This window comes from Cyrtonyx montezumae, unplaced genomic scaffold (assembly GCF_038088225.1).
Source record: "Cyrtonyx montezumae isolate F1298 unplaced genomic scaffold, pur_monq_1.0 scaffold_35, whole genome shotgun sequence".
Lineage (NCBI taxonomy): Eukaryota > Metazoa > Chordata > Aves > Galliformes > Odontophoridae > Cyrtonyx > Cyrtonyx montezumae.
Genome location: NW_027072040.1, coordinates 1,213,487 through 1,233,414, shown reverse-complemented (window position 1 = coordinate 1,233,414; position 19,928 = coordinate 1,213,487). Strand labels below are relative to the sequence as shown.

The 19,928-nt window shown below is 56.5% G+C and overlaps 2 protein-coding genes across 3 annotated transcripts in view; one reads left to right on the top strand and one right to left on the bottom strand.

The window, feature by feature from the left end:
- Positions 1 to 8,700, bottom strand: part of SPG7 (SPG7 matrix AAA peptidase subunit, paraplegin) — a 32,965-nt gene extending 24,265 nt beyond the window's left edge. Inside the window, exons 1-3 of one of the 2 annotated variants that reach the window (XM_065745293.1) lie at positions 8,638 to 8,700; positions 2,987 to 3,089; positions 1,979 to 2,068 (exon numbers count right to left, since the gene is read on the bottom strand). In XM_065745293.1, coding sequence (XP_065601365.1) covers positions 1,979 to 2,068; positions 2,987 to 3,089; positions 8,638 to 8,700 — 256 coding nt within the window. Of the gene's footprint in view, positions 1 to 1,978; positions 2,069 to 2,986; positions 3,090 to 4,684; positions 4,855 to 8,637 lie in introns of those variants that run through there. The other variant, XM_065745292.1, reaches the window with a different exon arrangement.
- A 3,256-nt stretch (positions 8,701 to 11,956) lies between these two features.
- The window catches only part of ANKRD11 (ankyrin repeat domain containing 11), a 59,937-nt gene continuing 51,965 nt past the window's right edge, over positions 11,957 to 19,928 (top strand). The window contains exon 1 of the mRNA XM_065745289.1: positions 11,957 to 12,153. The gene's annotated coding sequence lies outside the window, so the exon portion shown is untranslated. The remainder of the gene's footprint in view (positions 12,154 to 19,928) is intronic.

The window sequence follows — 19,928 nt, the reverse complement described above, 5'->3', positions numbered from 1 at the left end:
CCGAGAGCCTCCACGAAGCAATGATTTGCCATTAACCCCAGATCTGAACTCTCTGATTAAAATCTTGCAAGGGCTGCACTGACAGTTTGAAGAGTTCTTTTTAATAATTACTGCAGAGATGAGTATTCCCCTGGAGACGCGGGGTAGCATTCCACCTCCCAAAGTCAAGCTATCCATTAATCACAGAAGAGAGGCCCCACAACACAGCATGTTACTGTTTGCTAATTTTATCAGCCGCAGTCCTTCGGGGCGCCGTGCACACCACCACGCTGTGTGGTCTCACTAATGACAAGCACCCCAGCTCTGCACTCAGCCTGCTCTAACGAGGGCTCAGCCAAACCTGCATCTCACACGGACCCACCCGCAAAGCCACAGCTCTGGAGAGAGAGCTCTGGCTCTTCCAGAGACCTTGCACGATGGCACGAGGCAGGCCCAAGGCCTCACTGCTTTCACGAGCTGGCTCATTCAAGAGGACTCTACCGCTGTGTTTAAGCACAGCTGAGCAGGAGCTGTATTTCACTACCTGAAGATACCCAGGTAAAACTCTGCAGCACGACACATAGAAGCACGATGCTGAGTGCACTCCCACTTGCAGTGCAGACTTCTGGTGCTCTGTCTAAGCAGACTTACCCTCGCTCAGGACCCTGAGACAAAGCAGCATGCAGACATCCAACAAGGCACCACACAGCCCCTGCAAGCATCAGCCAAAGCCACAGAAGGAAGAAAACACTCAGGGCTCGTAATGCTTCCACAGATGGTACTGACAGGACACAAGCACGAGGCCTGCATCTGCACAACTTCTGACACCTTTCTTAGAAAAATAAATGAATGAAAGCAATCTCCAGGCCAGGAGACACAGGGTGTGCCCTCAGCTGCAGGACTGCCAGCTAAAACCTGCACCACGGAGCCTGAAAACAGTTAACAGATCCTTGTGTACTTTGGCTCCTGGGAGAGGGAAAGCATATGCATTCACAAACGAGCAGAGAATTTTCCTTTCAGAAGTGGAAAAGAAGAGTCAAATTACACTTCCAAAATGGAATGCAGCTGTTGTCAATCTACAAATAGGAAAAGGTCGCCAACAATACCAAGGCTCGAAGGGACACCCACAAATCAGCTCCAATTTGTAAAGTCTTTGGGGGGAACCTACTGGTAGAAGACAAGGATCAGAACGCTGGCCTGGCAGAAGTCATGCAAGGCTTCCGCCCAGCACCCAAAAGCTTTGCACCTCTGCTCCTTTTTAGTGCCATTTAACTCCTCCCTCTCCTTCCCCTGACAAACAGAGAGCACTCCTTGACTTCTCAGGTAACCTGGCGTGCCATGCAGCTCCCTAGGTTTCAGGACACGTTTAGTGAGACACCATTCATCTTCAAAATATCCTTTATGCTGGGATGCCTGAGGATTAGACAGTGCAGCATATGCAAAAACAGCACCAGGAAACAACCCAGAACCCAGGAACACCTGTTTTATAAAGAGAAAAAATCTGAGCAAGTGCCCCTAGTAACACAGCCAAGAGCCCTTTAAGCAATCTACTGTTAAATTCGAGCTGTAAACCACTAGAAGCAGACACATCCACAGAGAAGGCAGAGGAAACAAGAAACAGGTTCCAGCTCCAATTCATGTTAACACTGAGCTCTTTGCTCAGTTGGTGCTCTGCACCAAAACCTCCAGATTGAAACTCCACAAGCACCACTCCCTTCTGGAAAGTGGCAAAATTAAAGCAAAAAAATCAAAATGCATGGAATCATTTGCACAGGATGCAACGTGTCATGTTTCACAAATCAGTTTTACAACCTGTCTTATGCCTTAGTATCCCAGCAGCTAAGACAGTGTACCCTTCAATCCTGCTCTCAGCCACAGGCTGCTGAGCTACAGGAACCAATCTGCAGTACTCAGAGATGAGCATTACGTGCTGGCCACCCTTATCCCTCACACACACAAAAGATTCATGTCACTAAACATGCTTCTGGCACATACATACCCTCCTCCTCCTTCGGAGATTTCTTTTTGAATCCTCCATTCTTATGGTTACTCCTTTGAGAGCTTGAAGTAGTAAAACAGTAAGTGCTACCTGAAGGTAAGCAGAGATACTCAGTAACCACCAAGACCTCAGGTGACAGACAGAGGTGGTCCAAGGACAGCAGAAACACACGTGAACTTCAAACACACAAAAATCCAAGTTCCACACCCACCCAGGAGCACAGCTTCGTTTGTGTGCCAAGAAAATGAGACAGCCTCACAAGAGAGAGCAATGGGAGGGACAGACTCCTCCAGTTTCCTTATATAACACGTACTTCTCAACAATCCAGTTGAAGATACGAGTTTGCTCAGACATGATTTTAGTAAGGCAAAGAAAATCATTTGGAGAAATTTATTCAGTACTGAAACATTTAAACATTCCCCAAGGCATAACAAGTTAAATGGCATGGTCAGTTAAGAGCAGCCTCATGCTGGAGCTGGAAATGCATGCTAAAGGAAACCATGTGCTAGAGTTAAAGGCAGGTTTCCTTTAGCATGCTGCTGGGAGTCTCTAAGAAAGGCCAAGGAAGTATGGCAAGTACAATAAAAACTCAAGAGTAGCTGCTACAGAACAATGGAGTGAAGGCTTTTTTGCCAAGAAAACACAAAATTAGAGAAGCAAGGCAACTGATTTAAGGATGATAGCTTCAATTTGTCACAGTGAATGACATTTTCTTCTTAGGCTTTGCTAATGAGACACAGGAAGATTCTCCAGTTTGAAGTCTGCTGTTCTTAAATGACTAATGACTCAAGTGCTTACTTAATTACACTGAGCTCCTTGTGGAAAGGTGCCATTGTTCTTCTCTGCCACCAAACAATAACCCAGAACCCCTGCAAACAGCACACTGATCCCACAGCCAAGAACAGAACAGCTTTATTGCAGCTTGAGGAGCAACAAGGAAAAGCCAACACGCTTCCTAAATAAGACCTTTTTCCTCCTCCACCTGTACAGTTGCTCTTCAGGACTCACCTAAGAGATTCCAAAGCCTGGCTGGATCTCGAATGATGTGTTGTCTCACTAGGACTCCTCCAAGACCTTGACAAGTGGGGGAGAGTGTTTGTGACAGAAGGCCCTGAAGAGGAAGATAAAAAAAACAATAATACAGCGATTGGAAAAGTGCTGTGAGTGCTGAGCTACCCCGTATCCCACGACAAAGATTTCTGAACATGAAAATACTGTGGGTAAGTCACAGGACTAGCAGCTGGAGCCCTGAATATCATCCCTGGTTGTGCTATGAACTTGCCACACGACTCTGAAGATGTTGTTTATGACCCAGTTTAAAGAAGGCACCGGTATAAATAGAAACATATTCCAAACACTTGAGAATTGTGATCTTCCTTGCTGTACCTCTGCTCAAAACTCTAGTGATGGGTGGGAAATCAACTCTTCAGATAGAAATACATCCTCCCACAGCAGAAAATCTTAAGCACTGTAGCCCTGTTCACAACACTAACACAACTGTTTTCCCCATGGGAATTCAGCAGCAAGCCTACACCTTAAATCCACACGTGAGGGCAATTTCACAGCATCTGAAAGCTGCCACGAACCCATACGCTGAGTGAACAGAAGCCTTCACCTTTCTCAGCCGTGTGACTCCCTGTCCCACAGTGCCTCTATGGTGCAGCAAGCCAGACAGGAGCAGCTACCAGGCTGAAATACCTCGCCCTCTTTTCCTCACTTGCTAGGCAGCAACACAACTGCTTGTGTTAGCTTGCTGGCATCGGTGCTTTCTGGGATGGAACAGCACAGACTAATTTAAATTGATCACAGAACTGAGGTGGGAGGAAAGCAGTCCCACAACTGTGGGCTGCCTGTTCTTGATCCCTGCGCTGAAGCACAAGGAGCATTAGGTCCTGCTGGAGGCCTAACTCAGACACAGAATGGCTTGTGTCAGAAGGGACCTTACAGGTCATCTCTTCCAATCCCTGCTGCGGGCTGCCCAGGCAGCGTGTTACCCTCTAACAGCGCTGAAATCAGGGCACCAGGCTCCACAGCTGAATTACTTCACACAAGGTATACCAATCTGATTTTTCTGGACAATCTTCCCATCCGCCGACCCAGAAATTTTGGGACCAACGATCAAAACCTGCCAAATCAAGACTCATTTCCCTTGAACGACATTCACTGACACGGGTATCTTCAGAATCGCTACGTTTCCCGTTCTCTTCGCTAAGGATTTAGAAAAAAGAACAGCCTCTCCCAGCCAGCAGTCAGCATTACAGCAGTCCCACGCTGCGTGGAACAGGAGGGCCCCTCCCCAGCGCTCAGAGCGTGCAAACGGCAGGAGCACAGCTCAGAGGCACCCAGCGATGCAGCCGGGATGAGGCACTGGGCCGGCGGGATGCCCCAGGGCGGGCTGCGAGCACCCGATGGAGCTGCGGCGTGCCGGTTCGTGCAGGAGAGCTGGATAGACGGCCTTTGTCAAGCAAACACACGAAGAAAGCGGAACCGCTGCAGGCCGGGAATGGAAGCAGGCGTTCTCCAGCGGTACTCCACGCGCAGCGCTCGGCCACGCAGCCCCCGCCGCTCCCACCTCCCACGGCACAAACAACGCACGGACCCAGCGCGAGCGAAGGCCGCGAGCCTCAACGCGGCGCCTCTAATGGCGGCCACAGCACCGCGCAACGACGGAATAACGCCTCCGAACCGCGGACCCCGCGCCGTTACCTGCGGGCCCCGGGGCCTCGGCCGGGCCCACGCCGCGGGGTTGGGCCGCCAGCCGCAGCGGCCCCGCGGCAGCAGAAGGCGGAGCAGCGCCATGCCCCGCCGGCACGACCCGCACAGGGCTCAGCGGCGACGGAAGCGGGCGGTGAAGGGCGGGCGGCCATCTTGGGGCCGGGCGGGACGCGGCGGCGCTGCCATGCCGCAAGATGGCGGACGCGGCGGGCGGGGCCGAGCTGAGCCTCTCCTCACGGCTTTGAGGTTGGAGCCGTTCCCGGGCTGAGCCGAGCACTGCGGCTCCTCGCGTTGGCTGCTGTTCCACGCGCTGCCCGCTTTAGGGTCGCGCGGGAAGCCGTCCCCCTGCTTCGTGCAGACACGGCAGCGAGGGGACCCGAGGGCCCTTCCTGCGCGGCTCAGGCTCCTGTGTGAACATGGCCGGGCACAAAGCCAGCAGGCACGGACTGCTGGGCGCTGCTGGCCTCATCAGCCTTTAGAGCCCACCCACGCCAACCCCGCTGTGGGAGAAAGCACCGAGACCCACATCTCCATGAACCCACCCCCAGAGCCCCCCAGTGCCCCCCCGCACTCCGTTATGGCACTGTGCAGCCAGCCGTCTCCTCGCTCCTGCCGCGCTGATGCTCTTTTTGCTCTACTCAGAGGTGCTTTCCCTTTGCCAAAGCCGCAGGTCGGATCTCCCCCACCTTCAGCCCATTCATTTCCTTTGGGGTGCTGTTTAGTCCCTGCAGGAAGCTGTGTTTCTTTCTTCTGTATTTCTCACCTTCTGCAGGCTTTCCTCTCCCCCTCTGGTGGCTCTGGACAACTCCAGATATTGTCACTGTTGTTGGTTCTCCCAGCTCACCTATCCTGATGTATATCAGGCGTTCTTGAATAGGAGATTGCAGGGCTACATCAAATAATAATAAACGATTATCTGTGTGAAGGATCTCTTCCTTCCCAGCAGGTCTGAATTAGCATCCTCTTTCTAGAAGAGTCTCTTAGGATGTTAATTGTCATCTGCCCCCTGGGATGTATCTAAGCAAACCTTCTACCAGCAAGGTCTATTAGCATGTTAATGTCCTCCTCACTCCTGGAAGTCTCTGTACCACTGGCTTAATTGTCAAACAGCTTAATTTACAGACACAAAATTAAACTGGTTGCAATTAATCTATACGGGCTGGTCACGGATTGCAGTGGTGACAGCTGGCTGTGGGACACCACTGCATACAGCCACCAGCCGTGGCCAGGCCCACTGAGCTGCTGCACGGCCACACTGCTGCCCACCTTGGCTCGGGGCTCTCCTCCTGACACGCTCGCAGCCCATGAGAGGCTCACCACACGAACCCACGGCTGGCTCCTTTGAGGCTGCAGCCTATACTCCTGTTCCTTGCTGGGTGCCCGACAGAGAGATGGGTGTCACATCTCCACCTGCCACCCAGAGGGACACTCGCTGGGAGGTCACATCTCCAGCTATGTTTGGAGGAGGAAATAGCTCGTTCAGAAATGCTGACTGCTGGGGAAGGCTCCTTCTAGCACAGGCTGCATACACAGAGGAGGGAGGAGTGAGATTTCCAGTAGGGAAACGTGGGATGCAGCTCCCACAGCGAAGTGCACAAGCAGCAAGGGGCTGTGGGTCCCAGCACCGTGCACCTCGCTACCTCAGCTTCACAAGACACGTCACAATGTGCTTCTAGCGATGCTGTGATTAGACCTGTTGCTAATTAAGCCTACCTATTTTTAAGAGTTGCATCATTTAAATAGAATTACAGCCTGATTAGAAGTGAAGCAGAGCTGTTTGCTTAGACAGGACAGTCCTGCCTTCCGCCACGCTGACCCAACATGGAGCCAGACGGGTTCTGCTATGCCTGCCTTGCACTTTTGCTGCAGCCTCAGTGCAGCCAAACTTGCACCCATTTAATGAAGCAAAGCAGCAGGAGCTGAACGGGTCCAAGTTCCAGTGCAGACCCTCATCTAGCTGAGCCTAGGTGGGCTCAGTGACTGCAGCAAACAGCATTTCAGGTCTGTGGGGCTCTTGCTGGGACCCTCTCAGCCAGAAGATGTTGGCCTCAGTGTGACAGATCTGCAAGGACTGGTTTTTTCCAAATGTACCACATAGCTGGAGTTGACGCAATTCCTATTCCTCTTTCACACCGTGCCTAAAGGCAAGCAGATGACGAGCCACCAGGAAGGGGGTGCTGGGGTCCTTGCCTTGCTCATGCCAACACACAGCGATGCCAGGAAGGAGAGGCGAGAGGTTTTGCTCTGCGTGCAGCCAGCAATCACCATGGCTGCACTGCCACTTCTGCGTGGGTGGCTCAGGCTGAGCTGTGTATGGGAAGGCAAGTGCTGTCCTCTCTGCGTGTGAGAGATGACCTTGGGAAAGGTGGCTTCAGTCACTGTCCTTGGGCTGGCAATATGCTCTTCTGGGAGTAAGCCAATATTCTGAGAAGACAGATATAACCTGATCCAGGCTTGGCCTCGCTGGGATGTGCTCCAGCCATGACATCACTCAGTAATGCTACGTGTGTTTACTACTGGGGAAAGGTGCGGGATTGGAGTCTGAAATCCCTGCTTTATCTCCTGAGCAGGTTAGGAAGAGGAAGCAGCATTAGCAGTCCCATCCGTATATTTTTAAGGCCGAGAGAAATCAGTTTATAACTCAGCCTTCAGCTCTGCTGTGCTGGAAATCTCCCATCTCCTGTTTTCACACTCCCCGTGAGACAGCATTGCCACCCCTGCTGCAGCCACAAACCTCAGGAAGCCCCCACAGGACCCCCTCCACCCACCAACGTAGCTGAGACTCGTCTCAACACAGCGCTTTGCAAACGGAGGGAACGGATACCTGGAATCAGGTATCCCACTGCACTACCGCAGACTTGACATCAATAATGAATCAAAGGATTAAATGTAGGGCTGAAGCAGCCAGAAGGTACATTCAGACTTGCAAAAAGACATGGAATTGCTCTGTTGCCCACGACTCTGTCACTCTGCCAGGTATTCTTGGAATGATGAGGATGGCTGCTCCCCTTCAACACAGCGAGGCCAGGTGCCCAGGGAAGCCTTGGGCTCAGTAAGGAAGGACATGCTTAAAAGACATCTGCCCCTTGAGCACAGTGAAACTCCTGACCAAGGAAAGATCTCTTCAGCAGATAGCCTTTTATTTGAGCCAGTCCCAAACCATTACACCTATTCCTCCAGGAGCAGCCTGGGATTGCTGCAGGTTTGAATGTTTCCTGGTGCTGTTGCCAGACGTTGCCACTGCTTCACTGCCTGCTCCTCTCGTTGTGCATGGGAGAGCATGGCACTGAAACTGCTCCTTCCTGCGGGCAGCAAGGGCACGCCAGCCCCACAGCCAGGCAGCCACAGGCTTTGGGCACGACTGGGACACACTGCTGAGCTACAAGCTTTTCTATCTGAGCCACTTCTGAATACCAGACAGTTTAACTTTAAGGCAGGTAGGGGACAGATGGCTATGGGCAGGGGATCAGAGGGAATCAGTGGTACAGCAGTAGTGACTGAACCACGCGTCAGGACAGCTGCCAGTTATGGCTTATGAATCGCCAGGAAAGGCAAGAAGGAGTGCTGCTCTGACAGAGGGATACGGGTAACCTCTCAGCTTGGCTTGCAGAGGTAGAGCAGGAGGAGAGGAGTAGCTTGTTTGTAACTCAGAGGCCACGAGCGAGCAGATTGCTCCATGGGAATGCACTCCCTGGAGAGCTGCTGAAGCACGCAGAGCTTGGAAGCCCAGGCATCCATCTGTGTGCGGGAGGTGGCTGAAGTCATCTCCAAACCCCACAGACGGGAGGAAGTCAGTAAGCTCCAAGCGAGCAACTGTCACTCCGCACTGCTCAAATCCGGGAGCAAACTAGAAACCTAAAGCCTGTCATTAGGAATCATAAAAACAGTAATTAGAGCAGGACTGTCACGAGTTCACACCCAGAACATCAATACAAGGCACTTACCCAGCAGCGGGGGACCACTTCCCTTGGAAAGCATCCTCTGCCAGGCATGCTCCACCTTGCCATTCACATAGGCATGAGGTCTTGCAGGGAGCCATGTGAACAGACTTGCTAGCCATGAGAGCATCCTGAAGCTCTGAGGAGTCCCAAAATGCCACTCCCTGCACAGATGAAGGGCACAGTGCCTGTGGGAGCTGAATCAGCTCCTGGTTTGCTGGCACTGCCCCGTCCTGGACCTGTGTGTTCCCAAGGCTTCTCTGGTCTGGGACAGTTGGTTACAGGAGAATGGACTGAGGAGCAAAACCTCCAGGAGGAGGCTGATGTTGGTTCAAGAGAGCTGTTGTGTGAGCTTAGCCTTACAGATGGATACAGGCAGAAAGGCCTTGTGTTAAGTGGGGCTGTCCCTTAGCAAAAGGTACATACAGATGGTTTGATGTAAGAATGCAGGTAGGGAGCTTAGTGCTGCAGCACCAGGAGCATCAGCAGTACTCCTTGCTGGCTTCCCACATGGGCTGCCTTTCTAAGTGGCTTGCCTTGTTTGCCAAGACCATCCCTCTTCAAAATGTTAATAGGTGACATTAGCTGAAGCATGAGCCAAGCTTAAAGTAAAGGTTCTTCTTAAGCTTTATTGTCTTGGCTTCTTTGATGTTGTCATTTGACTGGTCACACAGGATTCAGCCCTGACGTTGGACTGGAGCACTCAATTCACAGCGTACAAGCTACTAAATACCCATCTTTACAAGCTACTAAATGCCCATCTTTACCTCCTGATGGGAGCTGAATCAGCGGGGAACTGCACCCACAGTAACACCAAACAGGTATTTTTGCCTTTACTTGAGATAATGGCTCCTTCCATTAAAAGGCAGTTGCTATAGAGCTGAAGTAGATGGATGAGTATGGTTACCCATGAGTTGCAAAAGCAGTTGGGTGGCTGGCACAGATGCTGGACGGAGTTGGACAAGGAAAGAGTAATATATGAGGACCAAAGGATCGCTGAGCTCCTTCCCCACAGTCACTGTCCTTTTAGTTTGCTGTCACAGACAGAAATAGGCCTGAAAGCACATTCCCCAAGTGCCCTACTTTCTGTGCCCTCATGCACTGTTCCCTTTCCTGCTCAGCACCACAATATTTGTTTCACTTTAGGATTTGAAAGCTCGCAACCCTTAGTGAAGGCTAAAAGCACTCAGCAGTAAACTGCAGTTTTTCCTCTTAAATACTGTAATTAAGTTGCAGAGAGCAAGAGGCACTCTAGGGTTAACAAAAGTGGGCAGGTGAAAGAGCCTTATCCCAGAAGTCTCACCTAGAAAAACAGAACAACCCCCCGATGAAACAACTCCTCCCCGTGCTCCTGCTGTTAGCTATCTTTCACAAAGAGCTTGTAACGCCCCTCCCTGAAATAGGTTGATAGTCCACGCTGCTGTGTTCAAATAAAGAAGGTCAGGATGACACAGAAGGGCTTCAGCTTCCTCCCCAGCGCTGGATCTTTGACCTGGATGACTTTCAAGGCTGTCAGGGAAGCAGTTACAACCAACTATACTTAGGAAATGTAAAAAACACATTTCCCCTCTAATCTGCTAAGTGAGAGGCAGCAGAGGAGCAGACGCTCGTTGGCAGTGTTTTCAGCGAAGCACTGAGTGGCCTAATGAGAGGGAGGGCAAGGCAAAACACAGCCAAGCACCTTGCCTCTGACTAGTTTAGTAGGTCTGACGGAGGAGGAAGATGGGTAGAGATAAAAAAAGCCTAAGCCTAAGTGGAACACAAGACCAGCTTAACAGGCTCAGAATAAATCTCTCACGCTATTATTTAACAGCAGAGTTGGACACGTGCTCCTGTGCCACCCTTCAAAGCTCCTGAGCCCTGCAGAGCTGTCCCCTGGGGGCTGCTGGCACCCAGGCCACCCTCAGCATAGCTGGGCAGTGCTGCGGCTGCCAAGCACGCGACACCAAGTGGGATCGCAAATGCCAAGAAAAGCGCTTGCAGTTGTGGGCCACGCTCTTGGAAGATGAGATTAAACAAAAAAAACAGAACCAGAACGATCGGCGATGAGGTCACCGGCAGAAACTATGTGAGAGCTGCTGCCTCGGGGGTTCCCCATCCTCAGTAACCAAAACAAAACAGCGCTGCAGCTGCGCAGGCGGCTCCCACCCACTGCACGCACCTCTGCCGCCCCGCAGCCGGGGCAGCCCGCACGCGTGCTCGTTTCGTGCTGTGAACATCTACCCCACGAGCAGGCTTCTTCCCGGGGGGTACTGCAGCGTTCATCCCGATGTGACTCACAGGGGCTCCGGCTCTGCTGAGCTCAGCTTCCACCTTTGGCTAACAGGACCTAGCAGCGCTGCCGGCCTTCCCTTATGGCAGGGGCGGTCGCGATTCGCGCTCTGCGGATGGAAACAGAGCGACGGTCGCGATGAGGCACAGGAGCCCCGGCGGCTGCGGGGCCGTACGGGACGAAGGGCACGGAGCCGGCACGTGGCTGCCCGCCCGCACGGCCCTGCACTTAATATCGCCGCTCTCGCCAGCCCAGTGGGACAAAGGCGGGCGGCTCGTCCAGGCTGCAGCGAACGGAGAGCAGAAGGGATCGGAAGTAAAAGCAGCACAAGAGCCTCTAGGCGTTACACAGCCGCGATTTGGAGAGGAAAAGCAGAAAACACCGGGACGAGCGGGGGGCTGAACCGGGGCTGCAGAACCGGGCTGCGCTCACCGCGGGGCCGGGGCGGCCTGGCTGTGCTGTAAGCCAGGCGTTAACGTGCGCGATGCCTCGTGACAGCCGTGCGACCGCTGCCGGGGCTCTCTAGTTAACACGGCCTTCTGAAAGGCCAAGGGAAGGCAGCGCTTAGCACCGAGAGCTACCGGGGAAGGGGAGGAGCGGCCCACGTACAGCACCACGCAGGACGGGGCCACGCAGCCGCAGCCGCGGCCGACAGCCGCCCGGCCCCGCCCCCCGCGCCGCGCCGCGGCCGCAAGCCCCACCCCGGAAGCGCCCCCTCTGCGGGCTTCCGCCAATGGGCCGCCGCGCCGCCGGGACACGTCAACCAATGGCGGCCGCCGCCCGGGACGCCCCCGGCCCCGCCCCCCCGCTCCCGTCGGCCCCCGCGCGGCGGGGAGCTTTATGGGTGCGGGGGGGGCGGAGCGGGGGGCGCTGCGGCGCCGTGTTTTCCGTTCCCTCCTCCCGCGGCCGCTCGCTGACGTCACGGCGGTGCTGGCCGCTCCAGCCAATGGCACGCGCCGACGCGGCGGACCAGTGAGCGGCGGCGTCTCAGCGGCGGCGGCGGCGAGGAGCGGGCGGGCGGCAGCGAGGAGCGGGCGGGCGGCAGCGCTGCGAGCCGTGAGCCGGAGCCGAAGGCCGAGCGCGGCGGGGCCATGGAGCGCGGGGCCGGGAGGGGCTGCCCGCGCCCCCTGCAGTAGCCCCGCGCCCTCCGCGCCCCCCCATTCCCCCCCCGCCGCCTCCTCTATGCGGCGGGGCCGGCGGAGCCGCAGGCCTCGCTCCTCCGCGAGGCGGCCCTCGGCCCTCTGAGCCTGGTAAGGGGAGAAGGGCGGCGGGATCTGTTCGTGGGGGGTGGGGTGGGGGTCGCTTCGGAACGGGGGGGGAGAAGGGAGGAGGGGTCGCGGCGCTCCGGGCAGCGCTCCGCCGCGGGAACAATGCCGGCGCGGTGCGGAGCGGCGGTTTCCGTTTCCCGGCGGCTGCGGGCGGTCCCGTCCGTGCGGAGCTCCGCGAGCGGCCTTTGTGCGCCGGGAGCGAAGGACGGAGGGAAGGGGGAAAATAACCCGAAAAATAGAAAACAAATCCCCCCCCTTCTCTTCCTCCTCCGAAGCAGCTGCGCTCCGCAGCGCGGCCTTCGCTCCCCCGCCCGCAGCGCCGGGGTGGGCGGTGCGGTCGGGGGCTGCGGGGTGAGCCCCCCTCCCCCCGCCCTCTGCCCTTTGCAGCACCGCAGCTGTCCGGGGGGGACGGGGCGGCCACGGAGCGGCGCGGGGCCGCGGTGGGATCCGATTGCAGCCCACTCCCCCTCCCCTCCCCCCCCCCGCGGGTCGGTCCGCAGAGCGCTGCGGGGCCGCGCTCCGTGCGGGCGGAACTGGGGCTGCGGGTACCGGGCGCGCCGCGTCCCGCTGCCCCCGCTCCCTTCGTTACGTGGCTTTTACGAGACGGGTTGAGCGCACCGAGGGAACCGGAGCACGCCTGCCCGACCGCACGGCACCGGGCTCCGGCTGCTGCATGGGACGTGCCGCCCGAGCCGTGCTGACTTCCCGTCTCGCTGGGGAAGTTGTGTGCCGTGTGCTGCTGAGCCCCGCGAGCGGTTTTCCTGCGGCGGAAGCTTGCAGGCAGCAGCCCCGCGCCGTGCCCCATCCCCGGCGCAGAGCTGCGCCCGTCCGCTCCCACCCGGCTGTGCCGGGGGCTGCGGAGCCGGGCTCTGCCATGCCGGGCTGCTCCGGGATTTTCCTCTCTGGCTGCAGGAGAGCCCTTTGGCCCCCGGGAGCCACGCAGGGCTTGCTGGGGCACATCCCGCCCGCGTCCTGCTGCAGGGGGCCGTGAGCCTGCAGCACTGGGCTGGCTGGGGCTTGCATTGTCTCCGTGGCAGTCGAGCGAGTGCTGAGGCTGTGCTCTGTGAAACGCAGCAGCGCGGAGCTGGGTGAGCTGCGCCCTGCACGTTCTGCATGCCCTGTTCCCAGCTTGTCTGTGCGAGCCCTGCTGGGAGCTGGGGAGGTGGAGAGCAGCGCTTCTCTGTCGGTTCTGCTTTCACAAATGAACTCTCGGATCTCTATTTCACAGGAATGTGGCATAGGGTGAATTGTTTTTATGTGCTGCGTTTTGTTTTCATGTCATTGTAAGGGCATTTTCTCAGACTTTAGTGCATGGATTATCCAATGTGTAAATAGGGGGCAGGAAAACTCAAAAAACCCAATCAACAACAACCACCCACCCGAACAAAAGGGGCAGAGCCCTTCAGCTGAGTGCTGGGCTTCCCCCGTGCCCAGCGGGTGACCTGCTGGGGTGACTTTATTCCCTGCTTCTCTGTTTAAATTGCCCAGCCCCCCCCAGGTCGCAGCCCCCCCCCCGGTGCCGTGCTCAGCAGAGCACACAAATGCATTTCTCCGGGGTCAGTGGAGCCCGGTGGTGTTAATCAATGCTGCACCAGCAGTGCTCCCCGGGCGGAGCAGATGGGCTGCCTACAACTGCTGGTGATTATTCCAACGGTGTAATTGTAACGTGGCTGCGCCATGACACTGTTTCCTGCCCATACTTCAAAGGGAGGCTCCTGACGCGTCCATCTCCGCGGCGTTTCATCTGTTGGCTTTGTCTTTACGTCGTGGCTTTTGGATGTGTGTTGGGAGCATTGCCATTGGTGTTTTTTTTTTTTACCCCTTTTTGTTAATGTTAAAAGAGGGCGATGTTCTGTAGTGAAGTTCTCCAGCGCTGCCTGCCCCCCCCCCCCCCCCCGGGCTGGGTTTGTGCCCTGGCAGTGAGGGAAGGCCTTCAGTTGGGAAATAGCACCCGGCGGGCGTGCACATGGCTTTGTTTGGGGGCAATGTGCCTGGAGTCAGAGCCGGGTTACGCGGTGGAGGATTCCTGCTGCACGGAAAGGAGATCCGTGCGAGCAGAGCTGCTGAATTGCATTTCCCAGAGTGAAGGAGCAGCAGGTTTCTGCTCCCCTCGCCTGGTAGCAGTACCTGAATTTCAGGCTCGGCCGTCTGCGTTCCGGGTGGAAATTCCTCCTTGGCACTGAGCTGTAATGGCGGCAGTCACGTAGCAAGTAGCGACGCGCTCCTTGCCCGCGGAGCCGGGTGCCGGCACACATGTGGCCTGGCTGCTCCCTGCAGCTGCGTTGGGCACCTCCACCCTCACCGAGCGAGGCCGCGTCCCCGTGGGGGGGGACCGACTCTTACGTAATGATTATGCCACTGAGCGCGGCCATAAAGCATCCTAAAGGAGCGGCTGTGGGGAACGGCGGGGCCGTGCCCCCTCCTCTGTGGGTCCCTCCTCTGTGGGTCCTGCCGCCATCGCCTTCACAGCTGCAGGAGGGAGTGAGGAGGAGGGGGCTGAGGATTGGTGCGCGGTGCCCCGGGCTGGGCGGGCAGTGCTGCCGTGATGGCCCCGCAGCTCCTGGTGGACCTAACGCTGCGTTCCCGAACTTACTGGAGCGCGGTGTTTCTATAGGTGGCGTTCACTCCGTGGCTGCGAGGGTAACGCGGCCGTGGTGCGCGGAGATCTTGCTTTGATGTGATAGCTTTCAGGACCCGTTCCCAACCGCCGGGCTCTGGGAGCTCTGTTTACAGCAGCGCCCTCAGACCTTGCGCTGTTTACGCCGCTCTTGGGGGTGTTCAGGTCTGTGTGCACACATTCCCTTGGATAAACAGAAGGAATAATTGGGGTCAGAGGAGGGGGTAGTGGTGGTGGAGGGGCCGCTCGGTGCCCCCGGAGCAGTGCTGGGGTGGCCCCACGCCGCGGCGTGGCCGTGACCTGCCGGGCAGTGCCGGGGCTTTCCCGGCTCCATCGGCGCAGGCGCTCAGCGCTGTCCCTCGGAGATGATTTTCATTTTCCTCAGCCCGTCACGTGGGCAGCTCGTTCTGCTCGTTGCACTGCAGCTGCTGCCAACGGAGGCCAAAAATGCAGCGTGCGGATGTTGGGAATGGGGGTGGGGGGGCGGGGGGGTCCGCCCCGCAGAGCGCTGCAGCCCGGGGAGTGCTGTGTTTTCTAGGTCAGGGTTGAAGGCGCTGTCAGCGTGCTGATGCGCGGCATACATTACTGTCTGCCTCGTCCCCACCATATGGATGCGTGCGGTGCTGCCCTCGGCGTTCATGCGTTGAATTATTTATCCTCTTAAAAACAAAACAAAAAAAACCCAACCCAACCCACCCTCTTTCAGCAGCCTGCTTTCCCACGTCTGAGAACTGAACGTAACCGGTTGGCGCTTCGAGCAGCACCGCTTTGTGCGGGCAGTGCTGCTGTGCGTGTGTGTCTGCGGGGCTCAGGGCCTTCACAGTGGAAGGGGAGGAAACATCTGTGTGTGTGTGGGAGCAGCTTTGCCTCCACGAGGTCGGGCTCCTTCTGATGTGTGAGCGGCGTGGAAGTGTGTCCTTCCCTCCTGTGCTGATCTGCTCTGGGAGCTGTTAGTGTGGGGATGGGTTGGCAGCTGGACTTCGTGGGCTTCGGGATCAACTTCAACCTCAGTAGGTCTGTGATTCTTGGCGTGTGATGGGCTGGCAGACTCGGGGGGGCTGGTTCTGCGCCATGTGCAGGATGGGGGGGAGCTGAGGGCCTCCACTACAGCCATGGTACCAGCATGGGGGATGTTGCCCTGGGGAAGGAGCAGGATGCTCTGCAGCACTCCTGCTGCAGCCTCGAGTGTCTTGCAGTGAAAGTGCATGTAATTACAAGCAATAATTAAAAAAATATATATTTATGTATCCTGAATGGCGCTAAAGGGAAATAAGGTTTATGGGAGCCTCACTCAGAAGTGCAGAATTCTGAATTGCAGTTCGTGGTGCATCTCAGTTTCCTGTAGAGCAGACATGAAGGTGCCCCCTGCCTGGGGTGAGCTGGTTATCAGCTCGGCGTTATCAGCTCATCTGGGCAGGAGTTCAGAGCTGTAAAGCTGGATCCTGCTTCCAGTCTCTCCCGTGACCGCTCCGTGTAAACAAGCCGTGCCAGGAGCCCCGAGCTGCTCCGGAGCCGCGGGCTGGGCCGGGGGCAGGCACTGATGGGGTTGCAGGTGGTTGTGTGCTGGGAATGCTGTGGCTGTGCTGGCCCTGCAGAGCAGCAGGCTGCTGGTAGACTTTACTCTCTGGGTCTGTTTTCCACTCTGCGTGCACTGGTGGCTGTTGCAGGTTATGCAATGCCTGTTATCACATCAGCGTACGCTGCCGGCCGCACGGAGCCGTGCTGCTCCAGCTGTGGGCTCAGCCTGCTGCTGCAGGGTACCTGGCAGCATTGCTGTGCTGCTGCTGGGGTGTCTGCTGTGGGAGTGCCCTGCTCAGGGCTGCCTGCTTACTCACTGCCTGCTTGGTTTCATCTCACAGCCGGGCACCCCCAGTTCACTGAGCCAGGCTGGGTGCATGAGGAACAGGCCTGGGTGTTTTGGGGTGTAAAGCTTCTCCTTCCTGAGCAGGCTAGGAGTGGTCTGATGTGGAAGGAGAACCTGTGCTCCTGGAGGCTCACCTTTGGTAAATGTCTCTTGTCCCTTGAGCTCTGCAGGACTGCTGAGATGTGTTGGGTTGGAGGAGGAGGAGGGCAGCTGATGGGTTTGGGAGCTGCTGCTGTGTTCTTCTGCAGCCTGGAAGGTTCTGAAGGAGTTGGAGGTGCCCCCTGAGGCTGTGGTGGTGGTTTAAGCTGTTTTAGCAGTGCTTAGCACTGGTATTGGTGTGTGCTCAGCGTGCTCTGTGGGAGCTGAGTTGCCTTTCAGTCAGCCCTCATGCAAGGCAGCAGACATGGAACGAGAAGTCAGCTTCGTGGCTTGTTCCGGGCGTGCTGAGTAGTGCTCTTTAGTTAGAAAGCTGTGGGTTACGGTCTTAAAATGCTGAATGCACTGTTGCAGCCTGTTCTGCCTGCCAGCTTCTGCTTCACACGCCAGATTTCTTCTCCCTTCTGCCTCCCCTCCACTCCTGGGAACTGATCTCAGAGGTTCTGCTCCCTCCTTGGTCCTCCTCCTCTGGTCCTCCTCATCTAGGCTTCTTGCTTCTAATTTTAGCCCCTCTGTCTTCTGATGCTTCCTCGCTTCTCTTCCTGCCTTTCTGAGATCATCCTGCATCTTCATCTCCCCTGAGGTCCGGGCCTTGCTGCTGTGCAGTGGGAGGAAGCTGCTGCGGGGACGGGAGGTGAAGGATGTGGAGGTGGGGAGCGAGGCTTGGGGTGCCTGCAGTGTTGGCTGGCTGTTGCATGGCTGTTGTGCTTTCCTCCAAAGGCCTGTTGCCTCTCCTGCGTGCTCTCTGGGCAGGCCAGCACTGAGATGTAGACTCATTCATGTTGGAAGAGACCTCTAAGGTCACCAAGCACACCCCACTGCCCTTCAGCACCGCATCTCCATGGTTCTGGAACAGCCCCGGGGATGCTGACGCACCCCAGCACTCCCTGGGCAGCTGTGCCACTGCCCCATGGGGGGAAGACACTTCTCCTATGTGTGACCTGAAGTCCGTGCCCTGTGGCTTCATCCCATGTTTGAACCACGCGGCCCTTCTCCATGTGTGGCTGTAGTTGTAAAGCACTCCCGTGGAGCAGTGCAGGTAGCTGGGGGTGGTTACCTCACCTCTCACCGTGGATGTGTTGTGACCCAGGAAGGGGGAAGCCAGCTGTGTGCCTGCGTGGGGCTGGGGCCTGGTGTGCTCCAAAGCTGTGTGTGGGGTGCAGGTATGTGGGGCAGACATGCAGCGTGCTCGTAGAAGTTTGGCCCCTCCACTGCAGCAGCAGGGAGCTCTGTTAGGAATCCAATCATAGCAATTACTGGAGGCTTTAAGAGAAACCTAGCAACTGCTGCTGTGCTTTGCTTTGCAGATTTTTCTCGCCTAAGATCTGTAGCTCTCTTCATTGTATGGAGAGAGAGAGGGATCTGTGTGTTGTTGTAGAGAGATATGTGGCTGGGACCGTGTCTGTGCTGAGCTGGGTGACTGGGTGAGCTGGGGTGATAGTGGTGGGGAGGCAGGAGCCCAGCTGGGGTGCACAGGCAGCCCTGCCCCCTGCATGGCCCTGCATTGCTGTGCTGTGCTGGCTGAGTGCTGCTGGGCACGCGATGCTCCCGGTGTGGTTACATGAAACGTGAGCACTGCGTTCCTGACATCGGTGCTGGAGCACAGAGGGCTTCAAGGTGTGCTTCAAAGAGAGCAGCGTGCTTTATGGTTGGACCTCTGAGCCGTTTTATGTGCAGGGTGGAGCGAACTCAGCGGAGAATATTGCAGTTTTCCCACTGCCATAAAAAGTTACGATCGTGGTGATTCAGGCACTGTTGTGTGATCGAGGGGAAGCAGCGTGGGGCTGGTGTGGGGCTGGCTGCCCTGCTCTGTGCTCCATCTCAGCCCGGCCCCGTGCTGCAGGGCAGGGCTGCAGGCAGTTTGTAACCTACTTTCTTCCTTCTGGCTTCTCCTTAAGGCTGAAGCCAAGTGAATGGAGGAGCTGATAAGTGGCCGCTGTAGGGCTGGCCCCACTGCTGCACTTGAGGAGAGGGATACAACTGCGTGCCCTGAGGAAAGCAGTTAGGCCCAGTGGGTGTGGAGGGCAGCGGGTGGCCTTGGTGGGTGCAGTGAGAGCCAGCAGGCAGCCGTGGCTCACAGCGAGTCCGTGCTGCCATCTGAGCACCTTGGCTGCTCGCGTCACACCTCTTCTCCTGCTATAAAGTGAGCTATGAAGGTACTCTGTGCTTTTTGCAGCCAGGAGGACTGAGGGATGATGGCATTATGGGTGTGCTTATGTCTCCTGGGGAGCTGGTTCTTAAAGAGTGTGCGTGGACACCGCTGTGAGGGTGGCTTAAAGGATTTTGTTCCACAGACATTAAAACTTGAAGGGAAAAAGCCTGTGACCGTTATCTCTGGATGACCCCTTAGCTATGCCTTCCCCTGTATTTATTTTGGTAAACACACATCTGACTGTAAACATTTGCCATCCACCCTGGCTAAAACGTGCCAGCATTAACATACATTGTCATGGAGAATAATTTTCATGCAACTGTAACTTGCTTTATATTTTCCTCCCAGGTTGCTATGGGAACGCAGCCCGATGTGGCAGCGGGCGCTGATGGTTGGGGCCGTGCATCGCCCGTAGGATGGACCTCCACCAGTGCTGCAGGGCCGTGGCTGCGTGTGCTGGGAGGTGCTCTGCTCAGGGGGCTGCTGTGCTGGAGCAGGGCTGTGTGTTATGCTGGTGGAGCCAATGGGTGCTGGGCCAAGACACAGCACTTCCCTTACGGTTCTCGTTTCGTCTGCTGCAGCAGCCCACCCTCAGCATTCCCTCGTGCAGTGTGTGGTTCAGCTTGAGGTCATCAATGCTGCAGTGCAATGTGTGTTGTCCATGTTGTGCTGAGCAGTTGGGTGGTTGCCCTGTGACTGCTGTGCTAGGTGAGCACCTCCACCCCATGCTCACACAGCGGTGTCACCCACGCTCACAGCTTTGGCTGGGAGCAGGCAGGGAGGTGATGGAGGCGGGTTTGGGTTGTGTGTGCTGGCAGGGCTGGGGCCGAGGGCACCCCGTGGTGTGTGTGCCCTCCAGGAGCTGTGTGCCCAGGGTGGTGATGGTGGAGGCACCGCTTCCCGGTGAGCTCTCCATTTAGCAATGATTCACTTCTGCTTCATGGCATGAGCCGGAGGAGGGAGGAGAG